Raw genomic sequence first — 23,162 nt, forward strand, 5'->3', positions numbered from 1 at the left:
GCTTCATGTATCCATGCCTCTAGGGTGGAGGTAGGGTAGATTTTTGCATCCCGTTTTCTCATGGCCTTTCCATGGTCACACAGTTAAAACCACAGGGTGGCACGTAGTATGCACCCACTATATCAACTTTCTTGAGCAGAGGGATGTTTACACCTGATAGCTGAGCTATTGGTTCGCGCAGGTGGGGAGGAAGATGTATCCTCTTGTAGTTCTTGCACCTCATGAGAAAGTTTCTCTCAAGATGAGATGCAGGCCCATAGGGAAGAAGAGAAACTTTCTTTGTAATGCCGGAGTTGGCTAGCCGATTCATCCATGTGGGTTCCTCTTGGTCTTTCCAAGTCATTAATGCCAGTGAGTTGGCATATGCTGATGGTGTGCTCTGTACAAACTTCTGCCGCATGGGTTGTGTGCACTTGACTTCACCTGGATCTTTGGATAGCTGTTCATTTTCTAGGTTTCTACAAATCACCTTCAGCATGGCTAACTCCCTCAGATACTGGATACCCCTCTCCATGTTGGTCTACTTTCCTGGTTGACCTACAAGGTCTTCCTTCAAGGGATACTTTTCCTTGACACCTGACAGGATTAAGTTTCTTGTGCCCTTTTGCAATGGCTTTGTCATTCACCCCTTCCTTAGGGGGGGATCCAAGCTGCTTGGCTTCCCTGACCTCTAATTCCAGGCTATTGGCCCTGTTCTCCCAGCACTGGAGCAGCCAGGTGACAATGTGCTCACCAAGATGATGGCTGAAATCTTTTCCATATCTCCTAGCTAACACTGGGATAGGGACCACTTGGTTTCTGATGCTTATATGTTTTCTTCTTTTTTGTCATCCTGCTTCCATGATGGCCCAACTTTGGAGAAACCTGCCTTATCTTCTTCCATATTTCTTGTCTGGGTAGGAGTTTCTTTCCTTTCTAAAGAAAAACTGACTTCCACACCCATTGGTTTCTCTTTCATAAAGAGGCAACCAATAGTGGCACAGGCTGGTTCTCTGGCCCATTGCAGGGGCTGGAGTGGCTGCAGGGCCCATCACAGGAGTTGTTCTGGCTGCAGGGCCTTTCAGAGGAGTTGGAGTGGCTGCAGAGCCTATTGCAGGTTTTGGAGTGGCTCTAGGGCCTGTCACAGGGGTTGGTTTAACTTTGGGCACACCTCAGGAGCTCAGAGGTGAAATTCGAAAGCACTGGATGTGCCCACTGCTCTAGGTGCCTGCCCAGATCCTCCCACAGTCCCTGCCACTCCTAACCCTCCTGCCTCTGGACACATCTCTGGATGGCATGCTTAAGTGGTTGTTTGACTTTAAAAAAAGATGAAACACATTCAGGAGACATAACAATAGGAACACGTTGGTTTGACCATCCCAAGGATATTCAAAGCTTTGAAGAGCTAGTGTAAGTAGCCTGGAGGAGAAGGGGAGGTGAAGGAGAAAGGGAGAGTGAAGCAGTGGGGAAAAGTGTCCTCCCCTTGTCTCCCCCATGGCTTGGTTTCCTGAGGAGAAAAGGTCAAGAGTGTAATTCTTAATAGTTTCTGAGAGATGGCTCCCAAGGTACGGAGGTAATGGCAATGCTGAGTACAAGTACCAGATTAGTTTCATGACCAGGAATTTTATCATATCATAAGCCAGTGTTACACGATACAAGAAAAGAATAAACTTGAAGCAGCCATCAGAAAAGATAAACAGCTTGACAGGGGAGACATACAGGAAGTCATGTGCTGTACAACAAAGACCTGAAATTGAGCACAACAGACCTGAGATCTGAGAAAGGCTTTCTTTTAACATGCTGTGGTGAGATCTGTCATTGGCTCAAAGTTTGTGCTCCATGTCGGGCACCAAAAAGAGAGTGGTTTAACCCGGCAGGCAGCTCAGCACCACACAGCCATTCCCTCACACACACACCCTGCTACACCCCCAGCGGATGCAGGAGAGAATGAGGAGGGGAAAAAAATAACAAAATAATAATAATAAAAAAAGCATGGGTTGAGATAAAGACAGTTTAAGGGAAGACAAATAATACGAACAATGATGATGATGATCGTGATGGTGATTGCCTGTCCAGCAGCAGTGGTACCCCCTACCCTGGCCAGCCACCCCATATTGATTGTTCAGCATGACGGCTGCGGTATGGAACATCCCTTTGGCCACTTGGGGTCAGCTGTCCTGCTTCTGTCCTCCCCAGCTTCTCAGGCACCCCCAGCCCTCCACTGCTGGGCAACAGCTAAGCCATCAGTGTGTGATAATCATTCTTCTCATGCTAAATGCAAAACACAGCATCATACCAGCTACTAGGAGGAAAATTAACTTGATCCTAGCCAACAGCAAGACACCCACAGACTAAGGGCATGATATCTCTGTGTGTATATCAAAAGAGAAAAGGTGGTGGAGATTAATTAGAAAGCACTGGAGCTGAGCATGATGCAGATGGTGTGGAATATGGGGTGGATATTGTCCTCATTTTGGCTGGGATAGAATTAATTTTCTTCCTATTAGCTGGCATGGTGCAGTGTTTGTATGTAAGACGCAATTCCAGACAAAATAACCACATGCATGAGAAGGAAGAAGAGAAAAAGTGGAATCTGCCAGCCTTCTATCCCGTACCCTTAAATGAGTTTGTGCTGCAATTCCATTCAAATAGTTAGTGCGGTATTGTCAAAACTGTCCTGCAAATTCCTGCTGCTGTTACCTTGTGAGAGACGGCATAATCAGGGTGAGTCATCTGCCTGCAGACATTAACAGCTGACAGAATGCAGCATCTGTCCAGGGGAACCTTGAGAAATGGCAGGATTTTGCCTAAAGGAACATCTTGGCATTTACAAGGAGAAGAGCCCAGTCCTGCACCAGAGGAAGAGGAACCCCACACATCAGGGCAGACTGGGACCCTGCTGAGTGAGCAGTGCCCAGGAGGAGGAGGGCCTGGGCACAACGAGGGATGCCATACGAGCAGTGGTGCTGCTCCCCAGGAACCAGGCCAGCTTCCTACAGAGCTGCCTTACGAGGAGCATGGCCATCAAGAAGATCTGAGTTATCAGACTCAGCTCAGATCTTGTGAGATACCACACGGACAAGGGTCTAGAGCCAGCAGGAAAAGAGGTACAGTGTGGGAGTCCTTAGGACAGCCTGGTGTGGAGAGGATCAAGGGCTGTGACAAGGCTGAGAGTCCCAACAGGACCCAGGGCTTTGTGTCCATGGCTCTGGCTGTTGTCTCTGCCACTGAGGCCTACGAGGAGACAGCTTATCGGTAAAGCACCAGGGCCTCATTGCCTCCTCGCCCCCACCAATGAACCAGGCAGGACTCGTACCATTCTCCTGCACTTGGCCATGCACATCCCCATCTCCTCCTGCCCCACGAAGAGCTCTGAGCAGTGTGTGAAGGGAAAGGATCTCCCTTCCCAGGGGCTGGGAGTCAAGGCCTGGCCCTTGTGCTTGGTGACACACATCCAGTTTTCCTACACATCAGGGTCACCTTCACAGTGCCTTTGTCTCCTTGTCCTCACTGCCTCCAATGCTCTGCTCTAACGAGCTCCAAGGGAGGCTGTGTCAGTGCTGGCCCTCAGGGGGACACTGCAGGAAACTTGCCTCTGACTTGGACTTGTTGAGAGATGGCTTCAATTGTCTCTCAGTGCCTGAGGTTCGTGGGCTCCTCAGCAAAGCCCCCCGAGGGGGGATTCCAATGCCTTGGGCTGGGCGTCTGGTGCTGAGCTGGGCCGGGCTCGTGGGACAGAGAGAGCTCGTGGCAAGAGGGCCCTGGTGCAGAGAGACAGCTGTGCCCAGGAGCAGCTCCTGTGCACAGCGCAGCAGGGCTGGGGGCTCTGACCGCAGGTGGCACGGGGACAGGAGAGAAGGAGAGAGGGCTTGGAGGCAGTTGGCAGTGGGAGGATGCTGAGAGCTGCCTGCAGGAGAAATGTGCGCAGCCCTTGACAAGGTACGTCTCTGGCTGCAGGGCCATGCAGCTGCATGTTCTGGAAGGGTCTCCTGCTGGGTCTTGTTGCTGGGAGGGCAGTGGGCAATGCAGTAGGCTTTGGGAGTCCTGCTGGATGGCACTGCGAGGTGAGGAAGTCCGGCAGAAGCCCCTTGGGGTGTCATAACCCAGCTGCCCATGGGCAGCCAAGATTGGAGTGGCCAATCCTCCTCCAGACACTGCAGGGGATGCAGATGGGATAGTGGAACAGCCCGGCTTGCAGATATTCATGTCTGTCTGTGGGGTGTTCTTCTGGGCTGGAGGCTGCTCTCCAGCAGGATGCAGCTCTCTCCTGGCATCCTTGTGTTATCCAGGTGCCCCAAGGAGAAGACACCTCCGTGCTAAGGCCATGTCCGTGCTGCTGGATGGCTGTCTGTGGGCAGCTGGAGTGAGGCCTCTGCAGCCCTGGCAAAGAGGGAAAAGCTGAGATCCTGCTCATGCAAGACAAGGTGAGGATTCTGTCCAGCTGCACTTGGTGTGGGGCTTTTCTGCTCTCAGCTTTCTTTAGTTTCTTCTCATGGGAACACCGAATAGATGGTTCTTCCTAAACATTACAGGTGTAGGTACCAGAACATAAAGCAAATAATTGCCCCTTGTTCTACACAGTCGTTGGATACTTTCCTTGAAGCAACACTGCAAATCTCCTGGTATGACCAGTCGACTGAACTTGAGTTTCCCCCATGTTCCTGCCTCCCTCCTGCTGCACAGCAGGAAGGACTGCTCTGGAGCTCACAGCAGCCCCTGCTCCCAGTGCCACCCTCAGCCAGCACCAGCCGCAACTGAAGCAGGAGAGATGCAGAAAGGTTCTCCTGCAAAGAGAGAGGATTGGGTGGGGGGTGCTCTAAGGCTTGCAATAGGTTTTCCTCAGATAAGTCTGTTTTAACATTTTTCTCCTTTCTCCTTTTCAACAGACAACTGCGCCCAAATTCAGGAAATGCCCAACAGCAGCTCTGTGAGCGAGTTCCTCCTGCTGGCATTCGCAGACACGCGGGAGCTGCAGCTCCTGCACTTCGGGCTCTTCCTGGGCATCTACCTGGCTGCCCTCCTGGGCAACGGCCTCATCCTCACCGCCGTAGCCTGCGACCACCGCCTCCACACCCCCATGTACTTCTTCCTCCTCAACCTCGCCCTCCTCGACCTGGGCTGCATCTCCACCACTCTCCCCAAAGCCATGGCCAATGCCCTCTGGGACACAAGGGCCATCTTTTATCAAGGCTGTGCTGCACAGGTCTTTCTGTTTGTCTTCTTGATTGTGTCAGAATTTTATGTTCTCACGGTCATGGCCTACGACCGCTACGTGGCCATCTGCAAGCCCCTGCACTACGGGAGCCTCGTGGGCAGCAGAGCTTGTGCCCAGATGGCAGCAGCTGCCTGGGGCAGTGGCTTTCTCAATGCTGTCCTGCACACGGCCACTACGTTTTCCCTGCCCCTCTGCCAAGGCAATGCTGTGGACCAGTTCTTCTGTGAGATCCCCCAGATCCTCAAGCTCTCCTGCTCAGATGCCTACCTCAGGGAAGTTGGGGCACTTTTGTGTAGTGTTTCTTTAGCCTTTGGCTGTTTTGTTTTCATTGTTTTCTCCTATATTCAGATCTTCAGGGCAGTGCTGAGGATGCCCTCTGAGCAGAGCCGGCACAAAGCCTTTTCCACATGCCTCCCTCACCTGGCCGTCGTCTCCCTGTTTATCAGCACTGGCATGTTTGCCTACCTGAAGCCCCCCTCCATCTCCTCTCCATCTTTGGACCTTATGGTGGCAGTTCTGTACTCGGTGGTGCCTCCAGCAGTGAACCCCCTCATCTACAACATGAGGAACCAGGAGCTCAAGGATGCAGTAAGGAAACTCTCTGGATACATGCTTTTTCAGAATCAGTAATGACTGTGAGTTCCCTTATGATTACAGAAACTGTGAGGAAAAAATTTGTTATCATATGCCTCTATAAATATCTTCTACTAATTATTTGTTTTGGTTTAAATAATGTTATCCTTTACCTGCTCCCAGATTATTTTTTTCATTTACAGTGACCCAATCATCTAATTACCTAAAGAAGCAGGCTTGCCATGTAGATAAACACAATAAAAAAAACCATCAGAACTACACTGGTCTCAGCTGCCATCTCTTCCCATCTCCTCTGCATCTGGGGGAACAGCCCCAGCATGTAGGAGGGGCTCAGGGCCCCTGCTGCTTCCCTGGAGCCATGGCCATGGCCAGCAGCAGGACATGGCCTTTTTGCTGCTGCTGTCTTCTGCCTCCAGTGTGTTCCCCTGTGCTCTTTTATTTGGATAAGCCCTCAGATCTCATGTATGTTGGTGACGGTACTGTTCTCTCTGCAGTGACATCCCTGTGGCTGCAGGCAGCAGCAGGCACTGTGCAGCCCTGGGTCACAGCTGGCCTCCCTGCTAGCAGCACAGTAACAAAAGGGGCTGCTCAGAAACCTGGACACCTCTTCCAAATGTGCTATCAGGAATAGAGCCAAGGGGTTGCTCCCTGCTTTTCTGTTTTCTGGGCTTCTTCATGGAGTGAAGAACACAGGCTGAAAGTCCCAGGGCGGTCTGTGAAGGAACAAAGTGATGGACCAAGAGCTCAATTTGTGGTGGCACTTCCCCAAGCAGACAACAACTGGTCTTGGACTCATCTGCAAGGGACTGCATCCCCTGCAGTGGGGCTGATGCCAGATTCCAGCCTGGAGAGGAATCTGGAGCTGGCATCAGATGTCAGGGGATCTGCAGGGACAATGTGCTCAGTGGGTAGTGATTAGGACCTCTTAAAATGAGTGACCATCCAAGGAAGAGTCTTTTAGGGGGAAAAGCGAATCTGAGGTGTCCAGGGGCTAAGGAGGGCTCTGCAATGCCAGGGGAGGCTGTGAAGAGCCAGCAGGTGAAGGCCCATAAGACTGCATAATAACTGGGGCGACCTTATTTAAAGCCTTGATGAAGACGCAATACTTCATCAGCTCTGCAGCCTGCCCCTGAGAAATTTCTACCCTCTCTTGGAAAGATGACCCCATTATTTATTGCTGAGCACCACGTTACTGAGTTCCACCTGGAAGGCAGGGCTAAGCAGTGGGGATGGCAGGAGGTAGTCTTGTGTGAAGACTATGAAAAACATGGAAATTCAGGGCTTTAGCAGATCCTTAAAGTCCTGCCTGGGTCCCCAAATGGAAAGCAATGTATGTCTGTGGGTGGAGGAGGAGGAGGCGAGTCCCAGGACAGGGGCAGGGCTGAAGGGCCCTGTGCGAAGCTGGGCTGATGGAGAAGTGTCCACCTTGCGTGTGTGCCTCAGCCTGGGAGAAGGGGCCTGCCCGCGGTGCGGGATGGCTGGGCTGTGCTCAGCCATGCCCCAGGAGCTGACCTAGCTCTCTTCCTCCCCGCCACTCCCCACACGGGGCAGGCCCTCAGGAAACACCCCTGAGCCTGGAGATGCACCAACCTGCTGCGGTGAGGTGCCACTACTGCAGGGGAAGAGGGGAGGGTTGGAGAGACACGTGGGGCCTGCGGGCAAGAGTGGTGTGGCCTGGGGAAGTGAGGGCCTGGGAAAAGTTACCCTGGATCCATAGGAGCCATTCTGGAAAGAAAACTTGTAGGCAGGAATAGCACATTTCTGGAGGTGCAGAGCTGCTGGGCACATTGTGCAGGGTGCTCTGATGGACTTTTGTGTCCTTTTCCATCATGTCTTAAGTGCCACTTTTCTCAGAAATAGAGTAGCCAACAGAGGTGTGATGGATACACTGAGCTCATGAAAGCCATCATCAACATGGCCCTAAGAAGATGACTGATATGGGAAGGTCAGGAGAAACCTAGGACAGGAGAGATGTGAGATTTCGAGGAGGGAATATGGGCTTGACCAGCAGAAATTAAGGATTTTGTAGAGGTCAGAAGGTTCAGGTTTTTGCTGATGCTGTTGTAACTGTGACTTAAAATAGTCACATGAGGCCCTACACCGGCTTCAACCAGTAAACTTAATTCCTAAATTTAAATGCTACTCCACACCCTGACAGGAATCCACTACTCTTATGCGTGACCTCAAAGTATGCACTAAAGCCAAAACTCAGCCCGTAGCCTCTTTCCCTTACCCTTACTCTCTTGCTTACCTTGATCCCTACCCTTAACACTAGATTTAAATGCTCTATTTAAGCCTAGATTCTTGGAAGAACTAAACAAAATCCTAAATCACAAGGCTAGTCCATACCCGAACCACAGGCATGACACCCCAAGAAGAACACCAAACCCTCCCACTAAATCTTTTTTAATCTCTAACCCAGAAATATGAGAGCTAGCCCCTAATCCCATTCATGAAAATCTAACACATAAAGCCCCTGTTCCTGTGCATTAACCTCCTCACCTTCAGCCCCTCTCCTAACCCTTAACTTAAGGTGCTTGGCCCCTTGGGGCAAGGCAGGAATTGTGAGACTTCTCTGCAGTCCCATGGCATTCAGAGATGGATGTGAGGGGCCATGGATCTGATGAGCTTGTGGGCCACAAAGAGGAGATGGGTGGGAATGCTCTGCTGAGCTCAGCTCAGCCTCAGGATCTCCTGCCCCAGCAGGAGGAATGTGACTGGGGCAGTGACTGGGAGGTCACTTCTGTCTCTGCAGCTGATAGGGCAGCAGCAGGAACGTGTCACGCAAAGGGACTGTGAGGTCCCTTGTGTCTGGAGGTGGCAGGTCAGCCTTGGCTTCTCCCTGGGATCGGCACTTTGGGGCTGACATCTGCCAGTGGCCCTGCTAGGCCAGCAGAAGGCCCCTGCTTGGCATGCTGCCTGTGGGATCCCCTCTGCCTCCATCCCCAGGAGGATCCAGACACAAAGAAGGCCCGCAGAGGGCTTGTCCTGTCCCTTCTGCTTGAGGCCAGGACTGGACAGCAGGAGGCACAAGGCTTGGCTGTGTCTAGCCAAGAAGCTGCAAGGCCAGCAGCAGGCCCAGGCCTTGGGAGATGCTGGGGAGGTGACTTCTGTGTGCTTGGCTGACAGGCCGCAAGGAGCCTGATGGGTTGGGATGCCTGCTTCAGGAGTGGTTTCCACCCCGATGGAGCTTTCTTTGGTAGTAGGAAAGAGCAGGAGAGAAAAACTGCCACAAAGTGCACCTTGGAAGGGTGGCACTGGCCACAAGGAGGAAGAAATGTCCCTCAAAGGGTCATGCTGTGGTGACAGAGGTCACTGAAAGAGTGTCTGTAATCAGACCACGGCTTTCTGTTTCAAGGAACAGCTGATGAGGGTTGACGAGACATGGGTGAGATGATGGAAAGTCCTGGATGAGAGCAAGGTTGTGGACAGAGATGGGTGTCTGCAGACAGGAAACAGCCTGAGAAGAAACTAGAGACAGCTGAGAGCAGAGAAGCCCCAGTCCAAGTGCAGCTGGGCAGAATCCTCACCTTGTCTGTGGGTTTTGAGCAAGATCTAAGCTCCTCCCTCCTAACCCGGGGTGCAGAGGCCTCACTCCAGCTGCCCACAGACAGCCATCCAGCAGCATGGACACGGCCTTAGCATGGAGGTGTCTCCTCCTTAGGGCACCTGGATAACACAAGGATGCCACGAGAGAGCTGCATCCTGCTGGCGAGCAGCCTGCAGACCAGGAGGATGCAGCACAGACAGAGCTGGATATTTGCAAGCTGGGGTGTCCCAATATCCAGTCTGCATCCCCTGCAGTTTCTTGGCTGACCAGGGCCAGCTGGGTTATGACACTCCAAGGGGCTTCTGCCAGACTGCCTCACCTCACAGTGCCATCCAGGAAATAGGGCAAAGTGTGGGACAGCATAGGAAAGCCTGCAGAGGAGAAGGCAGAGGGTGCTGGCAAGAAGGGAAGGCCCCAACAGCCCTGACATTTTTGTCCCTTTGGCTAGAGCTTCTGAGGAGACGAGATATAGTCATTGCAATGGGGCCTCACTGCTTCCTTGATACCCTGTGCAGGGGTGGGGAGGTGTCCTAATGAAGTTCTTGTCGTGGCATCACACTGCCCACCACATCATACAGACCCCAAGAAGAGCCCTGAGCCAGACGGGGGGGTGCAGGATCTCCCCTCCCAGTGGCTGGGGTCAGGCCTTGGCCCTTCTGCTTCACCAAAACCAACCAAGACTTTTCTCAGCACAGCGCTTTGCCTGGCTGGAATCATGGCCTCCAATTATCTGCCCTAACAAGTCCCTGGGGAGGCTTTGTTAGTAAGAGCCCTCAGTGGGGCCCATTAATACTCCAAGTCACTTCAACTTTTCCTCCTGACTTTACTTTCTCAAGCAGTTGCATCATTCTCCTCTCAGTACCTGATCTTCATTGACTCAGCACCAAAATACACCACGGAACTCATTAAAACAGAGAAAGTCCTAGGCAGCCATACATCTCCCACAGTTTCCTTCACGTCTTCAAGACTTGCAGAGCTAATAGGAGAGCTTCCATGGTCTAGTTAAGGAGGAAGATTTCAAAGAGCATCTAATAGAAATCTTTCCTCATTTTAAAGGCTGAATATTTTTGCATTTCAGCTTAGAGCATCATTTTCTTATAGATATTGGTCTACGGTTACTCCTTTAAAGCCCTGCTTAGGTTGGAAGAGTAGGGTTTTCCTATGTAAAAAAAAAAAAAAAAAAAAAAAAAAAACAGGAAATCATGCTGCAATTTTCAAAAGAAAACAAAACAAACAAACAAATGAAAAAAACCAAAGTTCAAGTTCCTCATTTTTTTCCCTCCAGTGAAGTTTACCTTCCCAAAGGGATGACTGTACATGATGTATTTTACACTGATTAATAGGAAATTTAAAATAATTGTGTTAATATTAATCCAAGTCATACTAATTCAATGAGAAACGATGAGTTTCTTGCTAAGGAAACCATTAGACAGACTGCTGAGAGATGGGCGAGCTGGAACTCACTGAAACTCAAAGCAGCAACTGGGTCGGTGTGAGCGGTCTGAATGATCAAAGAGTAAAGGGAGGGCAAAGCAGGAGAAGCATGGGAAGTGCATGGGTCCAGACAGGCAGCTGGAAAGGGGACATTCAGCAGGGTCTGTGTAATCAAGATGGGTTTTGTGCCTGGAAGATGAGGGAGCACACCATGATAGACAAAGCGATGACAAAGCAAGTACAGGTGAACACCAGTATTTCTTCTCCTGAAATGAACATATATCCTAAAAATGCATATTTCTTCATGATAGAAATTATACATCACGTGAGGCATTTAACGGAAGGGATTGAATCATTTGGACTGATGAGTAGTTGCTTTATTAGATAAGTACTAAAAAAATTACGGGGTATTGAGGCAGAGCTTTGCTGTCTGACCATAAGGATTACCAGGGAAAACCTCCTGTGGCCCCGTTGTGTTTGAGGCACTTCCCTGGACCGGTAGATGTCAGAAAAGACCTGCAGGAGACCGGAGCCCTTTGGGAAAATGAGGTGGACCCAGGTGGAGTTCCCAGGGCACCTCCACTGCCAGCAGTGGTCTTTGTCCCTCTAACTGCAGCCCAGCCCAGCACAGGAAACCCCTTCAAAGACAAACCCCTTCTTCTGTGAGTTCCTGGGACTAACCTAGATTTGAAATGGCCTTTGGAAACTCATGATATTCTTATTCCTACTTAACCCATGACACCACCTATTCCTACGAGACACTTGAACATCCATTTACCTTCCTGATTCATCTTTAGGAAATTCAGGCTGAAAATCTGGAGTATAGCACGCTTCAAATGGCTGAGGCAGAACCCATCAGCTTTCCCCACTTTCGAAATAGTTCCCGTCCAACTGAGGTTTTGAAAGTGAAAAATGTGAAAGGACCCGTCAGGTCAATGCGCAGAGTAAGGGAAAGTCATAGGCATTGTGCTGGAGTGTCAGAAGGCAAAAAGCACTGCACTGTGCCTCAGAGTAATCAAGGAGACCTAATCCAGTTCATCTGTGAGATAAAGCAGAGTGAAGGACGTTGAGTTGTGCCCTAACATGAAGAAAGATGTACATCACTGGTGAAGGAGCTGTCTTTTTGTGCCATCTTCAATGCAAATTACACAAAACTATATCAAATAAAGGTAACAAACCCCACTCTGGCTCTGTCACCCCACAGGGCAGGAGAGAGGGAGCTGACAGCCAAGGGACGCATTTGGGTGTGGAAGGTGGGGCCCAGCAGAGACAAGGAGCCAAGGCAGGAGCTGCGGGAGGCCAGGAGAAGCAGCCCAAGGGGTGGTGCTTCTTGTGAGGACACGTTTGTGCCAGCAGCCTGAGTGGGCAGCAGCTGTGCGCAGGCGAGGGGAGGCCAGGAAGCGCATGCCAAGAGCGCTCCTGCCAGCAGAGACAAGGCCGGGGCCGAGGGCAAGGGGAGAGGCAGGCCCAGGGCAGGGGCTGGCTGGCGGTCCCCTCTGCTGCAGCCACCGCACGCGGCGTGGCAGGAGGAGGGCTCCCTGTGCACCACGGGGCAGAGCCTGGCCCTGGGCTCTTCCTGATGTCCCTGCAGCTCCTGGCAGGCTGCGGTGAGGTGCCCCTCAGCCTTCCCTCCTGTGCTGCCAGGGCACACGGCTGTCTTCTGCCCAGCTCACTGCCCACCAAGAACGTCCGACAGGGCTGCTTCCCAAGCTGGGCCTTGCCCAGGCTCAGTCCCCTGCAGGGGCAGAAACTGGCCCTTGTCCTTGATGGCTTTTCATGGCCCTCCTCTCAGTACGTGCTCTTCTCATGCTTGATCTCTTTTACTGAATTCAGAGGCCTAGGAGAACTTTTTGGTACAGACTAATACAGAAAATAGTTTGAGTCCCTCAGCCACATCTCTGCTTTTCCTCCACATTGCAGCTGGGCTCTTCAATCCCACAACCTCTGCTGTACCTGAAGAGAAATCATGAGAAGGAAGAGTCACAGAAAATGACTACCTGCTGGTTCCTTTATTTCGTTAATTACCAAGAGCATATCAGCACCTGTACATGAGGTCTCTGGGTTAAAAATAAATAAATAAATAAATAAATAAAAGGTAGAAGAAGTGAGATAGAAGTGAGATGAAAAAATACTTTAATTGGAATAATATTGCAAAGATTGAAAGGCAATTTTGAAATACATGAACAAAGGTGTTTCTGCCTTTGCCCGGGTATATGTGAGGAAGATGTGCAGGTACCTCATTGATGGGGAAATGCTGTATATTAGAATAACATCCTCAGTGCCTCCTGTAGCTCCTTGTTCCTCGTGCTGTAGATGAGGGTTTCACTGCTGGAGGCAACACTGAGTACAGAACTGAAACCAACAGGTCCAGCGATGGGGAGGTGATGGAGGGAGGCTTCAGGCAGGCAACCATGGCTGTGATGTTGTGCAGGGCGACCACGGCCCGGTGAGGGAGGCACGTGGAAAAGGCTTTGTGCCATCCCTACTCAGAGGGCATCCTCAACACAGCCCTGAAGACCTGCACGTAGGACAGCACAATGAAAACAAAGCAACCAAATGCTAAACAGACACTGAACACAAGTAACCCAACTTCTCTGAGGTAGGCATCTGGGCAGGAGAGCTTGAGTTGAGCTTTGAGGAGAGCCTGAGGAGACCTTTGACTCGAAGCACAGCACTTTGACCTGAAACAGAGCACATCTTTACACTTGCTGAGGGTACACTCTGCTCCATCATCCAGGTCATTGACAAATAAGTTGACCAGGACTGGACTCAGTGTAGATCCCTGGGGGTTACTGCTGGCTACAGGCCTCCAACTAGACTCTGCTCCACTAAGCACAACCCTCTGAACTCTGCCATCCAGCCAGCTCACAATCCACCTCACTGACCACTCATCCATCCCACACTTCCTGAGCTGGCCTGTGAGGATGTTATGGGAGACAGTGCTGAAAGCCTTGCTGAAGTCAAGGTACACAACATCCACTGCTCTCCCTCACCCACTCAGCTAGTCAGTCCATCATAGAAGGCTATCAAGTTGGTGAAGCACGGTTTCCCTTGGTGAACCCATGCTGACTGCTCCCAATCACCTTCTTCTCCTCCACATGCTGGAGAAGACCTCCAGGATGAGCTGTTCGAACGCCTTTCCAGGGATGGAGGTGAGGCTGACCAGCCTGTAGTTGCCTGGGGCCTCCTTCTTGCCCTTTTTGAAGACCAGCATGACATGAGCTTTCTTCCAGTCTTCAGGCACCTCTCCTGTTTTCCAGGAGCTTTCAAAGATGATGGAGAGTGGGCCAGCAGTAACATCCGCCAGCTCCCTCAGCACTCATGGATGTATCCCATCGGGGTCCAAGGACTTGTGGGTGTCAAGTTTGCCTAAGAGATCTCTGAGCTGATCCTCTTCAACCAAGGGAAAGTCCTCGTTTCTCCAGAGTTCCTCCCTTGTCTCTAAGGTTAGAGATTCCAGAGGGCTGGTCTTAGCAGTGAAGGCTGAAGCAAAGGAGGCATTCAGTAATTCTGCCTTCCCTTTGTCCTTTGTCACCAGGGCACCCACCTCATTAAGCAGTGGGCCCACATTTTCCTTCGTCTTCCTTCTGCAACTGATGAGTTTGAAACAGCCCTTTTTGTTGTCCTTGACACCCCTTGCAAGATTTAACTCCAAATGGGCCTTGGACTTCCCTGTCGCTTCCCTGCATCCTCGGACAATGTCCCTATATTCTTCCCAAGTGGCTTGTCCCCTTTTCCACATTATGTATGCTTCCTTCTTCCATTTCAGTCACCCCAGGATCTCCTTGATCATCCAAGCAGGTCTCCTGCCCCCTTTGCCTGACTTTTTGCTCACAGGAATACACAGCTCTTGAGCTTGGAGGACTTGGAGGTCAGTGCGCTATTGCTCCCGGTGCACCGTTGTGGCAGCCATCGGCACCTGCTCTGCTTCGGCTCTCAGCAACCCCACAACAGAAGGGTCCTGTGCGAGACCAGGCAAGGTAGACAACTATTTGACGTTCTCTCTATTCAAGGCAGTTATGCCAACAGCCCTCTGGTGCCCTTTTGCTTAGTTGTTTACCCTTGGAACAAGCCAGAAACACAGTCTGGAGGCATGTCGTTAGGGTTACCCAATGATGTTCACGTTACTCACGAGCTATCATGACTGGCCCCAAAGAAAGAAGGGGAAGGTGCCCTGCCTTGTGCCCTCCACCAAGCGGATTCATGAGTGTGGTACCTGTAGCACCTCAAATAGTATTTATTGGTGCCGATTTAGGGAAAGCATCACAAGCCCATATTTGCTTTCCTAGTGGTAACTTAAAAGTTTCTTGCAACATGTAGTTGCTTTACAGGTAGGGATCTGTAGCAATTTGTAATAAAGACGTTCATGAAGACAGAGCAACGAGGGGTCCGTGTCCTTGTGTACTATGGAATCCTACCAACATCCTGCTGCGATCCATGGGCGGGCTGACCCTCCTAGGTCCTGAGCATTGTTACTGTGATGCCCTTGGAGTGGTCCTCAGAGCTGCAGGAGCAACCACAGAGCTGGGGCTTGGTGACAGCCCTTTGCTGCAGAGAACAGAAACAACCACAGGGGCTGGACCCTTCAGATGCCCCAGTGCCATGAAATTGGCTTTTTTTCTGCTCAGGTCTGCTGCTCCCTCACACACACCAGACCTGTGGCTCATCTCCCTGTGGAGGAGGAGGAGTCAAAGTGCTGCTGGTGCACCAGTAAGGGAGAAATACTCCACCTGTGGGAGGGCACGGCTGGCGGGGAGGTGGCACAGGACAGGCACTGGCCTCTTTCTCCTATTCCCCACCCAGGGAGCCTTGAGACTACAGGTCAGTGTCCGTACTGCCCACAGGTGCCTGCAGCCCTGTATCATTAGGATCCATCTTCTCTCCTTCTGTACGTAACATTTTTAATTTGTTTCTCACAGTTTGGGGCCAGCATTTTTGGACCTGGTACCTGGCACTGCAAGGCTGTGTCTCACACCGTGTTTTTTTGGTGAGTTGTCCTGGTTTCAGTTAGGACAGAGTTAATTTTCCTCCTAGTAGCTGGTAGGGTGCTATGTTTTGGATTAGGATGAGAAGAGCGCTGATAACATGCTGATGTTTTAATTGTTGCAGAGCAGTGTTTACACCAGGCCAAGGACTTTTCAGCTTCTTGCTCTGTCCTGCCAGCGAGCAGGCTGGGGGTGCAGCAGGAGCTGGGAGGGGACAGACCCAGGACAGCTGACCCAAACTGGCCAAAGGGGTATTCCATACCATCTGGCGTCATGCTAAACAATATATAGGGGTGGCTGGCCAGGCTGGGGGGAGCCAGCTGCTCGGGGATAGGCTGGGCATCGGTCAGCGGGTGGTGAGCAATTGCATTGTGCATCACTTGTTTCGTACACATTATTATTAGTAGTTCTATTATCGTTATTATTATTGTTATTATTGTTATTATTATATTCCTGTCTTAATAAACTGTCTTTATCTTAACTCACAGGCTTCATTTTTCCATTTCTCTCCCCCATCCCAGAGAGGGAGGGGGGAGGGTGAGCGAACGGCTGTGTGGTGTTTAGCTGCCAGCCGGGTTAAACCACAACAGTCCTTTTGGCACCCAACATGGGGCCCGAAGGGTTGAGATAACGACAGATTTAACCAGAGTGTGTTAAACTAAAATTGGTATAAGTATTGGACCTGCTTAATAGTTGCTAGTCACAATGTTGATTGCCTTAATCTCCAGTCTGCTGTGCCTGTTTTCCAGATTGAGTTTTATAGCGCGTTACTTTCTGTATGTGCTCCCTGTTGTACTGTTTATCCTTTCCGGGCCCTGGTTTAAGATTGTTATGGTACTGTGCGGTGTAACAATGGCTTATGAAATGATGAGATTTCTGGTCATGACTCTAACCTGGTATTCGTACTCAGCACTGACGTCGACTCTATACTTTGGAAACCATATCTCGGAAACTATTAGCAATTACACTTATTGCCTTTTTCCATCAGGGAGCCAATCTGTGGAGGGGACAGAGGAAGATAATTTTTCCTACCTGTTCACTCTCCCTTTCTCCTTCACCACCCTCTTATCCCCCGAGCTAGTTACAGTAGTTCTCCAAGATGTTGAATATCCTTGAGATACTCAGACCAGCATGTTCTTGTTGTTATGTCTCCTGAGTACCCTTCAGGTTTTGTTGAGGGTTAAACAACTACTTAGGAATCTCATCCGGAGATCTGTCTTGAGGCGGGATAGTTGCGAGTGGCAGGGAGTGTGGGAGGATATGGGCAGGTTTCTAGAGAAGTGGTCACCTCCAGTGTTTTGGACATTCACCCCTGAACAACTGCAAAATCCTAAAAAGCTGGCAGAATTCTTGAAAAAAAGGTGTCATGACTCTGGCAGTTCCAAAGTGACACAAATCACTGTAGCGTGCTGGGGTCTGGCTTGTGCCTATCGAGCTGCAATTGATGCTACTATAGCTCCAGCTCCAGCTCCTGCAGCTGCTCCCACTCCTGTGTCTGGGTCAGAGAAACGAGCTGTAGCAGTGCAAGTTGACCCCGCAGAGGGTATTCCAACCCCTGTGGCAGACCCTGTGTCTGGGTCAGAGAAACAAGCTGTAGCAGTGCAAGTTGCCCCTGTAGACAAGGTGAAAAAACAGTATAGAGACTTGGGTCGTTTGGAACGCAGACAGTCTTCTGCTGGGTCTGGGCATAGAGAAGACGAGGCTGGGCCATCAAATGTGCAGGAGGATGAAGATGAGGATGAGGATGTCGAAAAATCAACAGTAACTACCCAAACCCTATACCAGCGTGAGCTACGAGATGTGCGAAAAGATTTTGGTCGCTGTATAGGCGAGCAGCTTGTCACCTGGCTGCTCCGGTGCTGGGACACCGGAGCCATTTGTGTGGAATTAGAGGGCAAGGAAGCCAGGCAGCTGGGATCCCTTGCTAGAGACGCAGGCATTGACAAAGCAATTGGAGATGGAGCACGATCTCACAGCCTCTGGAGGCGTCTCCTGTCAGCTGTGCAGGAAAGGTATCCCTTCAAGGAAAAACTTGTATGTCTACCAGGCAAGTGGACCACCATGGAGAAGGGAATTCAGTACCTGAGGGAATTAGCCATACGGGAAGTAATTTATAAAGACCTAGACGACGCACAAACATCCACAGATCCAGATGAAGTCCAGTGTACACGACCCATGTGGCGGAAGTTTGTACGGAGTGCACCGTCATCATATGCCAGCTCATTGGCAATAATAGCCTGGAAAGAGAATGAGGAACCCACAGTGGATGAAGTGGCTACACAACTCCGGCAGTACGAAGAAAGTCGGGTATTAACCATTTTTCGTCACCTCCCAGTGTAATCTTCTCCATAATACCGCATAGATGGAGCTTCACACTAGGGATCGTACCTACACACCTGCCATTCCCGGTTACTTCCGTCAACATTATTCCTACATCCTTTCCCCAAGTGCATTGTGGAGGGTTGGGGTTATGTGAATGGGTGGCCTCTCCCAGATCCCCAGTGGTGTCGTAATATGGAGGCCTTATATCAAGACATAACCAGCGAGGTCTAGGTACGTTTGGATTTGTGTGATTCAATAAGTAATAACTAGCATTCATGATTCTCCACATGTTATTCTCAGTCATCCTTTCACTTTTAATCTCGTATTTTTGACCCACTGATTTATTAATAACCTTCAGTGGTTTCGGGCTATTAGAAGTTCGTATTTTAAAGGCTTGTGTAGGTTGAATCCTTAAAATACTCCCTGACAGTTCTTGGTTTGGTCCCACCCGTTGGGCATTCTTAGCCTCTTCCTTCTTTATATACATTATCCCTCCCCTATCAGCTCCAGATTCATAAAACCTGATTCCCCAAAGTTGTCCCAGGGTCCATCTTTGATCCCCCGGTTGGGTTACATTGATGTATATGAATTTGCAATCTGACCTGTAGTACTGTAGACCTCCGCCATAGAGGGCGGTGTAGTGCCGTAGTTTGCCTTTATGGTTACATCCTGGTGGCCCATGACCCATCCTCAAATATTTATCTGCTTCAGCTCCGGGATTCCAGTCTGTGGCGATAGTCTCACAACCCCAATAAGCACAAAAGTATTCATTTGGATAGTTACAATACGGCTTTCCCGGGTTAGAACTTGGGCACATGTAGAAGCTTAATTGACCAGAACACGTTTGCTATATTTTTGCCCCATGTCACAAGGTCACACAGTGGAACCCTAAAGCTAGGGCCCCCAGCGGTAGTTATTTGCTGCACGACATAGTAATCTTCCCATCTAATTAGGCTCCAAGTAAAAGGTCTATGAGGGTGCGCAGACCCAAGAACAGTGAAAGCAATTGCACCTATTATTATGTACACTATGTATCACAAAAAGTGGTAGCCGCGACCTCTCGACCTGTCACCGATCACACAGAGTCCCCCTCCTCCCCCTTTTTACAATACATAGACAGTGACAGTATATATTATACTTATCGAGTTCGTTTCAACGTGAGCTTTAAGTCATCAGGGCCTGCGACCGCTTCCCATTCGCTTGTCTGGATTGGTCCTCTCATGCGACTGGCATGCGTCCACCCCGTCTCAGCTGTCCGGATAGCCGTCTCTGTGGTAAGTAAAACAACATATGGGCCTTCCCACCGCAGTGTTAAAGACGTTTCCTTCCATGTCTTAATTAGAACTTTATCTCCGGGTTGTATTCTATGGATTGCTATATCTAACGGGGGACGCTGTGCCACCAAGCCTTTTGCTTGTAACTCTCTTCGTCGGTTCATAAACTGTATTAAATAAGGTCTTAATTGGATATCCTGTACCTGGGGGTGATCAGATGGCATTTCTAAATCATAAGGCATACCATACAGCATTTCAAAAGGTGAGATTCCGACATCGGCTCGGGGCTGTGTTTGGATATTCAATAGTGCGAGTGGTAAACATTTCACCCAGGAGGTTTTTGTCTCAATCATAAGCTTTGTTAGTTGTCTTTTAATTTCACCATTCATTCGTTCCACCTTTCCAGAGCTTTGAGGGTGCCACGGAGTATGATATTCCCAATTCGTCCCCAAAGCTTTCATAGTTTCTCGGGACACTTTCGACACAAAATGCGGACCTCGGTCAGAATCAATTGTTTCTATAATCCCATATCTCGGGTTAATATTTTCTAACAGTACTTTCACCACAGCATGGGCCATTGTCCTCATCATTGGGAAAGCTTCGACAAAGTGCGTGAGATGATCAACAATCACCAATAAATATTTGTACCTTCCTACCTTTGGAAGCTCTATGAAATCTAGCTGAATTTTAACAAAGGGCCGGTGCGCCAGTTCCCGACCTCCTAACACTCTTTTTCTCATTTGTCGGGCGTTCACCCTTCTACAGACAAGGCAATCATTCACAACTCGTTTTGCTACATTGTATATTCCAATACATATATACCTTGTAGCAAACTGATCCACTAGTGCTTGAGCTCCCCAGTGAGAGTTTTCGTGAAACCTCCGTAGCACTCTTAAAGCTGCAGAGTTAGGGAGCATTTCCCGTCCATCAGGTAATACCCATTTACATCCATCTGCCTCTTTTATACCCGTTTGAGCCATTTTATCCTTTTCTGGCTGCGTGAAGCAGAACAATGTATATATGGGCCCGTGTAAGTAGCAATGCGAATTTTTCCCTTTCTTCCCTTCCTCCTCGTGCTAGCTCCTCTTTTAACTTGTTTAGCTGTTCCTCATCTTTCCTAGTCCATTTCAGCAACCCATCCTTAGTTAATTTTTCATAGACAAATTTTACGTTTCCACTATAAACCTCTACCCATTGTCTACAATAGCCTATTAATCCCAGCAATTGCCGTACCTGCCTTTTAGTTCGCGGGGACGTTAAAGCCAATATTCCACTGATTCTGTCTGGATCTAACTTCTTAGTTCCCTTACTTAACTGGTGCCCCAGGTATTTTACCTCTTGCTCCACAAATTGTAATTTTATTTTGTAACTTTTAGTCCCTGTAGGCTGAGAAAATTTAACAGCCGTATACTTGCTTGTCTAACAGCAGTTTCATCCTTTCCTGCTAGTAATAAATCATCTACGTATTGTACTAAGGTTACCCCTGGTACCCTGTCATAACCCTGCGGAATTCGTTCTAATGCTTGTCCGAATAAATTGGGGGATTCGGTGAACCCCTGGGGAAGTACTGTCCACTGCAATTATTGTTTTCGGTGGGTATCCGGATCTTCCCATTTGAAAGAGAAATAATCTCTGCTCTTTTCTTCCAGGGGACACACCCAGAATGCATCTTCCAAATCTATCACACTATACCATCGATCTTCTGGGTGTAAATGACTTAGCAGGGTATGGGGGTTAGCCACCACTGGAAATCTAGTTACTGTTCTTTTATTAATTTCTCTTAAATTTTGAACCAACCGATATTTACCATCTTTTTTTTTTACCGGCAAAATCATGGTGTTAAAGGGGGACATACAGGGTTCTAATAACCCTTGTTGCAGCGATCGTTCGATCTCAGGCTTTAACCCTCGCCTGCCTTCCTCAGACAGGGGGTATTGTTTAATTCGTATTGGCACACTTGGGTTGGTTATAGTCACTTTAAAAGGTGCAATATCCAATTTTCCCACACTGTCAGGAGTATACCAAACTTTTGGATTTATGTCTTGCTCATCCTCTACTCTCAGAGGTCACAATTTAACTTTCAATTCCTTATCTACTACTTCCAGACTTTTACCTAATTCTAATTACACCCCAGAGGCAGAACTTGGACTGTAGATCTTTCAGCCCCTGTATCTATGAGAAACTCCACCTCCTTCCGCTGGGGACCTACTTTTAATTTTATCAAGGGCTCAGTGGTATTCCGGGTCCCCAGCAAATAGAGCCCCTGACACCCCTAATCTTCCTTAAACATTTTCTCGTCAGCCAACCTCTGTCGACATTCCATTTTCATGTGACCCTTTTTATTACAGTAAAAGCAAGTCACATCTCTGCGAGTAATTGACCTGTCCCCCCCCCCCCCTTGCTTCCTATAAGCCACTCCAGACCCTTGTTTATGCTCAAACATCCTCTGTCCTTCTCTGACCGCTGCCACCATCATTCGCACTTGTTTTTTCTGCTTCTCATTCTCTCTCCTGACAAACACTTTCTGTGCTTCCCTTAACAACTCGTCCAGACCCCGAGCCTGCCAATCTTCTATCTTCTCTAATTTCTTCCTGATATCCGGCCAAGATTTTGCTACGAATTGAGTTTTCAATAGGGCCTCCCCCACAGGAGTCCCCAGATCCACCCCCGAATATAGCTGCAGGCTTTTACGCAGCCTCTCTAGCCACTCCGTCGGGGTTTCATCTTTTTTTTGCTGTTCGCTAAAAGCCCTATTAATGTTGTGACCTCTCGGAACTGACTCCTTAATCCCTTGTATAATAATGATTCTTAGATCCTGCATATGACCACGGTGTACAGGGTCCTGATTATTCCAATTAGGTCTCTGCAGTGGCCATTTAATATCTGCAGCTGGACCTTGCTGATGCTGCTGATCCCAGATTCGCATCCCCGCTCTCCTAATCATTCTTCTCTCTTCTGAGGTAAATAAAATCCCTAATATAGACTGTATCTCCTCCCAAGTGTACACATTGGGTCCCAGAAACTGATCAACACGCTCTGCTACTCCGAGGGGGTCTTCCATCAAACTTCCCATCTCTTTCTTAAAATCGCGGACATCCCCTGAATTAAGGGGGACCGCCACATACCCCATTTCGGGTTGCGGGCCTCCCATAGATATTTCTCTCAACGGATACAGCCCCCCCACGCTCTCAGATTTCTGAGATTTCTGTTTCCATTTTCTAATTCGACTCCTAGTTACCGGCCCCTGATCGACATCACTGTCTGACTCCCCTGAAGACTGTGGGCTCGAAGGCCCGGGGGGGCTGGGGGGGCTGTGGGCAGGACATAGGGAGGTGGTGATACCGGGACCTCCAATTCCCGATTCTTTTTCTTACGTTTCTCCTCCCCTTTCTCTTTTAACGAATACAAATTAACACAATCCCCCGAGCCCAGCCAGAAGCTCGCATATTCGCTTTCTTCTAAACAAAAAGGTTCTTTGGCATTCACATAAACATTTAAGGCTTGACACACCCCATCATCAGACGACCCATACAAGGGCCAATAGAGACTGTCGCCTTGAATCTGCTGACCTGCCCAAACTTCAATACAATAATGAATCATTTTTACTTTGTCCTTTCCCCGCCTAGAAGGGGAATCATTCCAGTTCTTAATCAGTAACCCCAGTGGACTATCCGGGGGTATAGGTGGCAACCTAACCCCTCCCATGGGACCAGAAAGCTTACTCTTTTTCTGTCCCGTCTTCCAGAGTGCCTTCACACACACACAGAGCCGCTTCCCCCTGGTCGTGGCCCAGTCCCTCGCGGGATGTG

General features: G+C 49.5%; 1 protein-coding gene across 1 annotated transcript; it reads left to right on the top strand.

Moving 5' to 3' along the window:
- The first annotated feature begins 4,751 nt into the window (after window positions 1-4,751).
- Window positions 4,752-6,066, top strand: LOC310890625 (olfactory receptor 14C36-like). Its single transcript, XM_083852936.1, has one exon. It carries the CDS (start codon window positions 4,889-4,891, stop codon window positions 5,822-5,824), a length of 936 nt encoding a protein of 311 aa, XP_083709062.1. The 5' UTR covers window positions 4,752-4,888; the 3' UTR covers window positions 5,825-6,066.
- The last annotated feature ends 17,096 nt before the right edge of the window (window positions 6,067-23,162 follow it).

The sequence above is a fragment of the Anser anser genome (genome assembly GCF_964211835.1).
Source record: "Anser anser genome assembly, contig: HAP1_SCAFFOLD_32, whole genome shotgun sequence".
NCBI classification, from domain to species: domain Eukaryota; kingdom Metazoa; phylum Chordata; class Aves; order Anseriformes; family Anatidae; genus Anser; species Anser anser.

Coding starts and splice junctions, on each gene's coding strand:
- LOC310890625 (XM_083852936.1), top strand. CDS start 4,889: ATGCCCAACAGCAGCTCTGTGAGCGAGTTCCTCCTGCTGGCATTCGCA.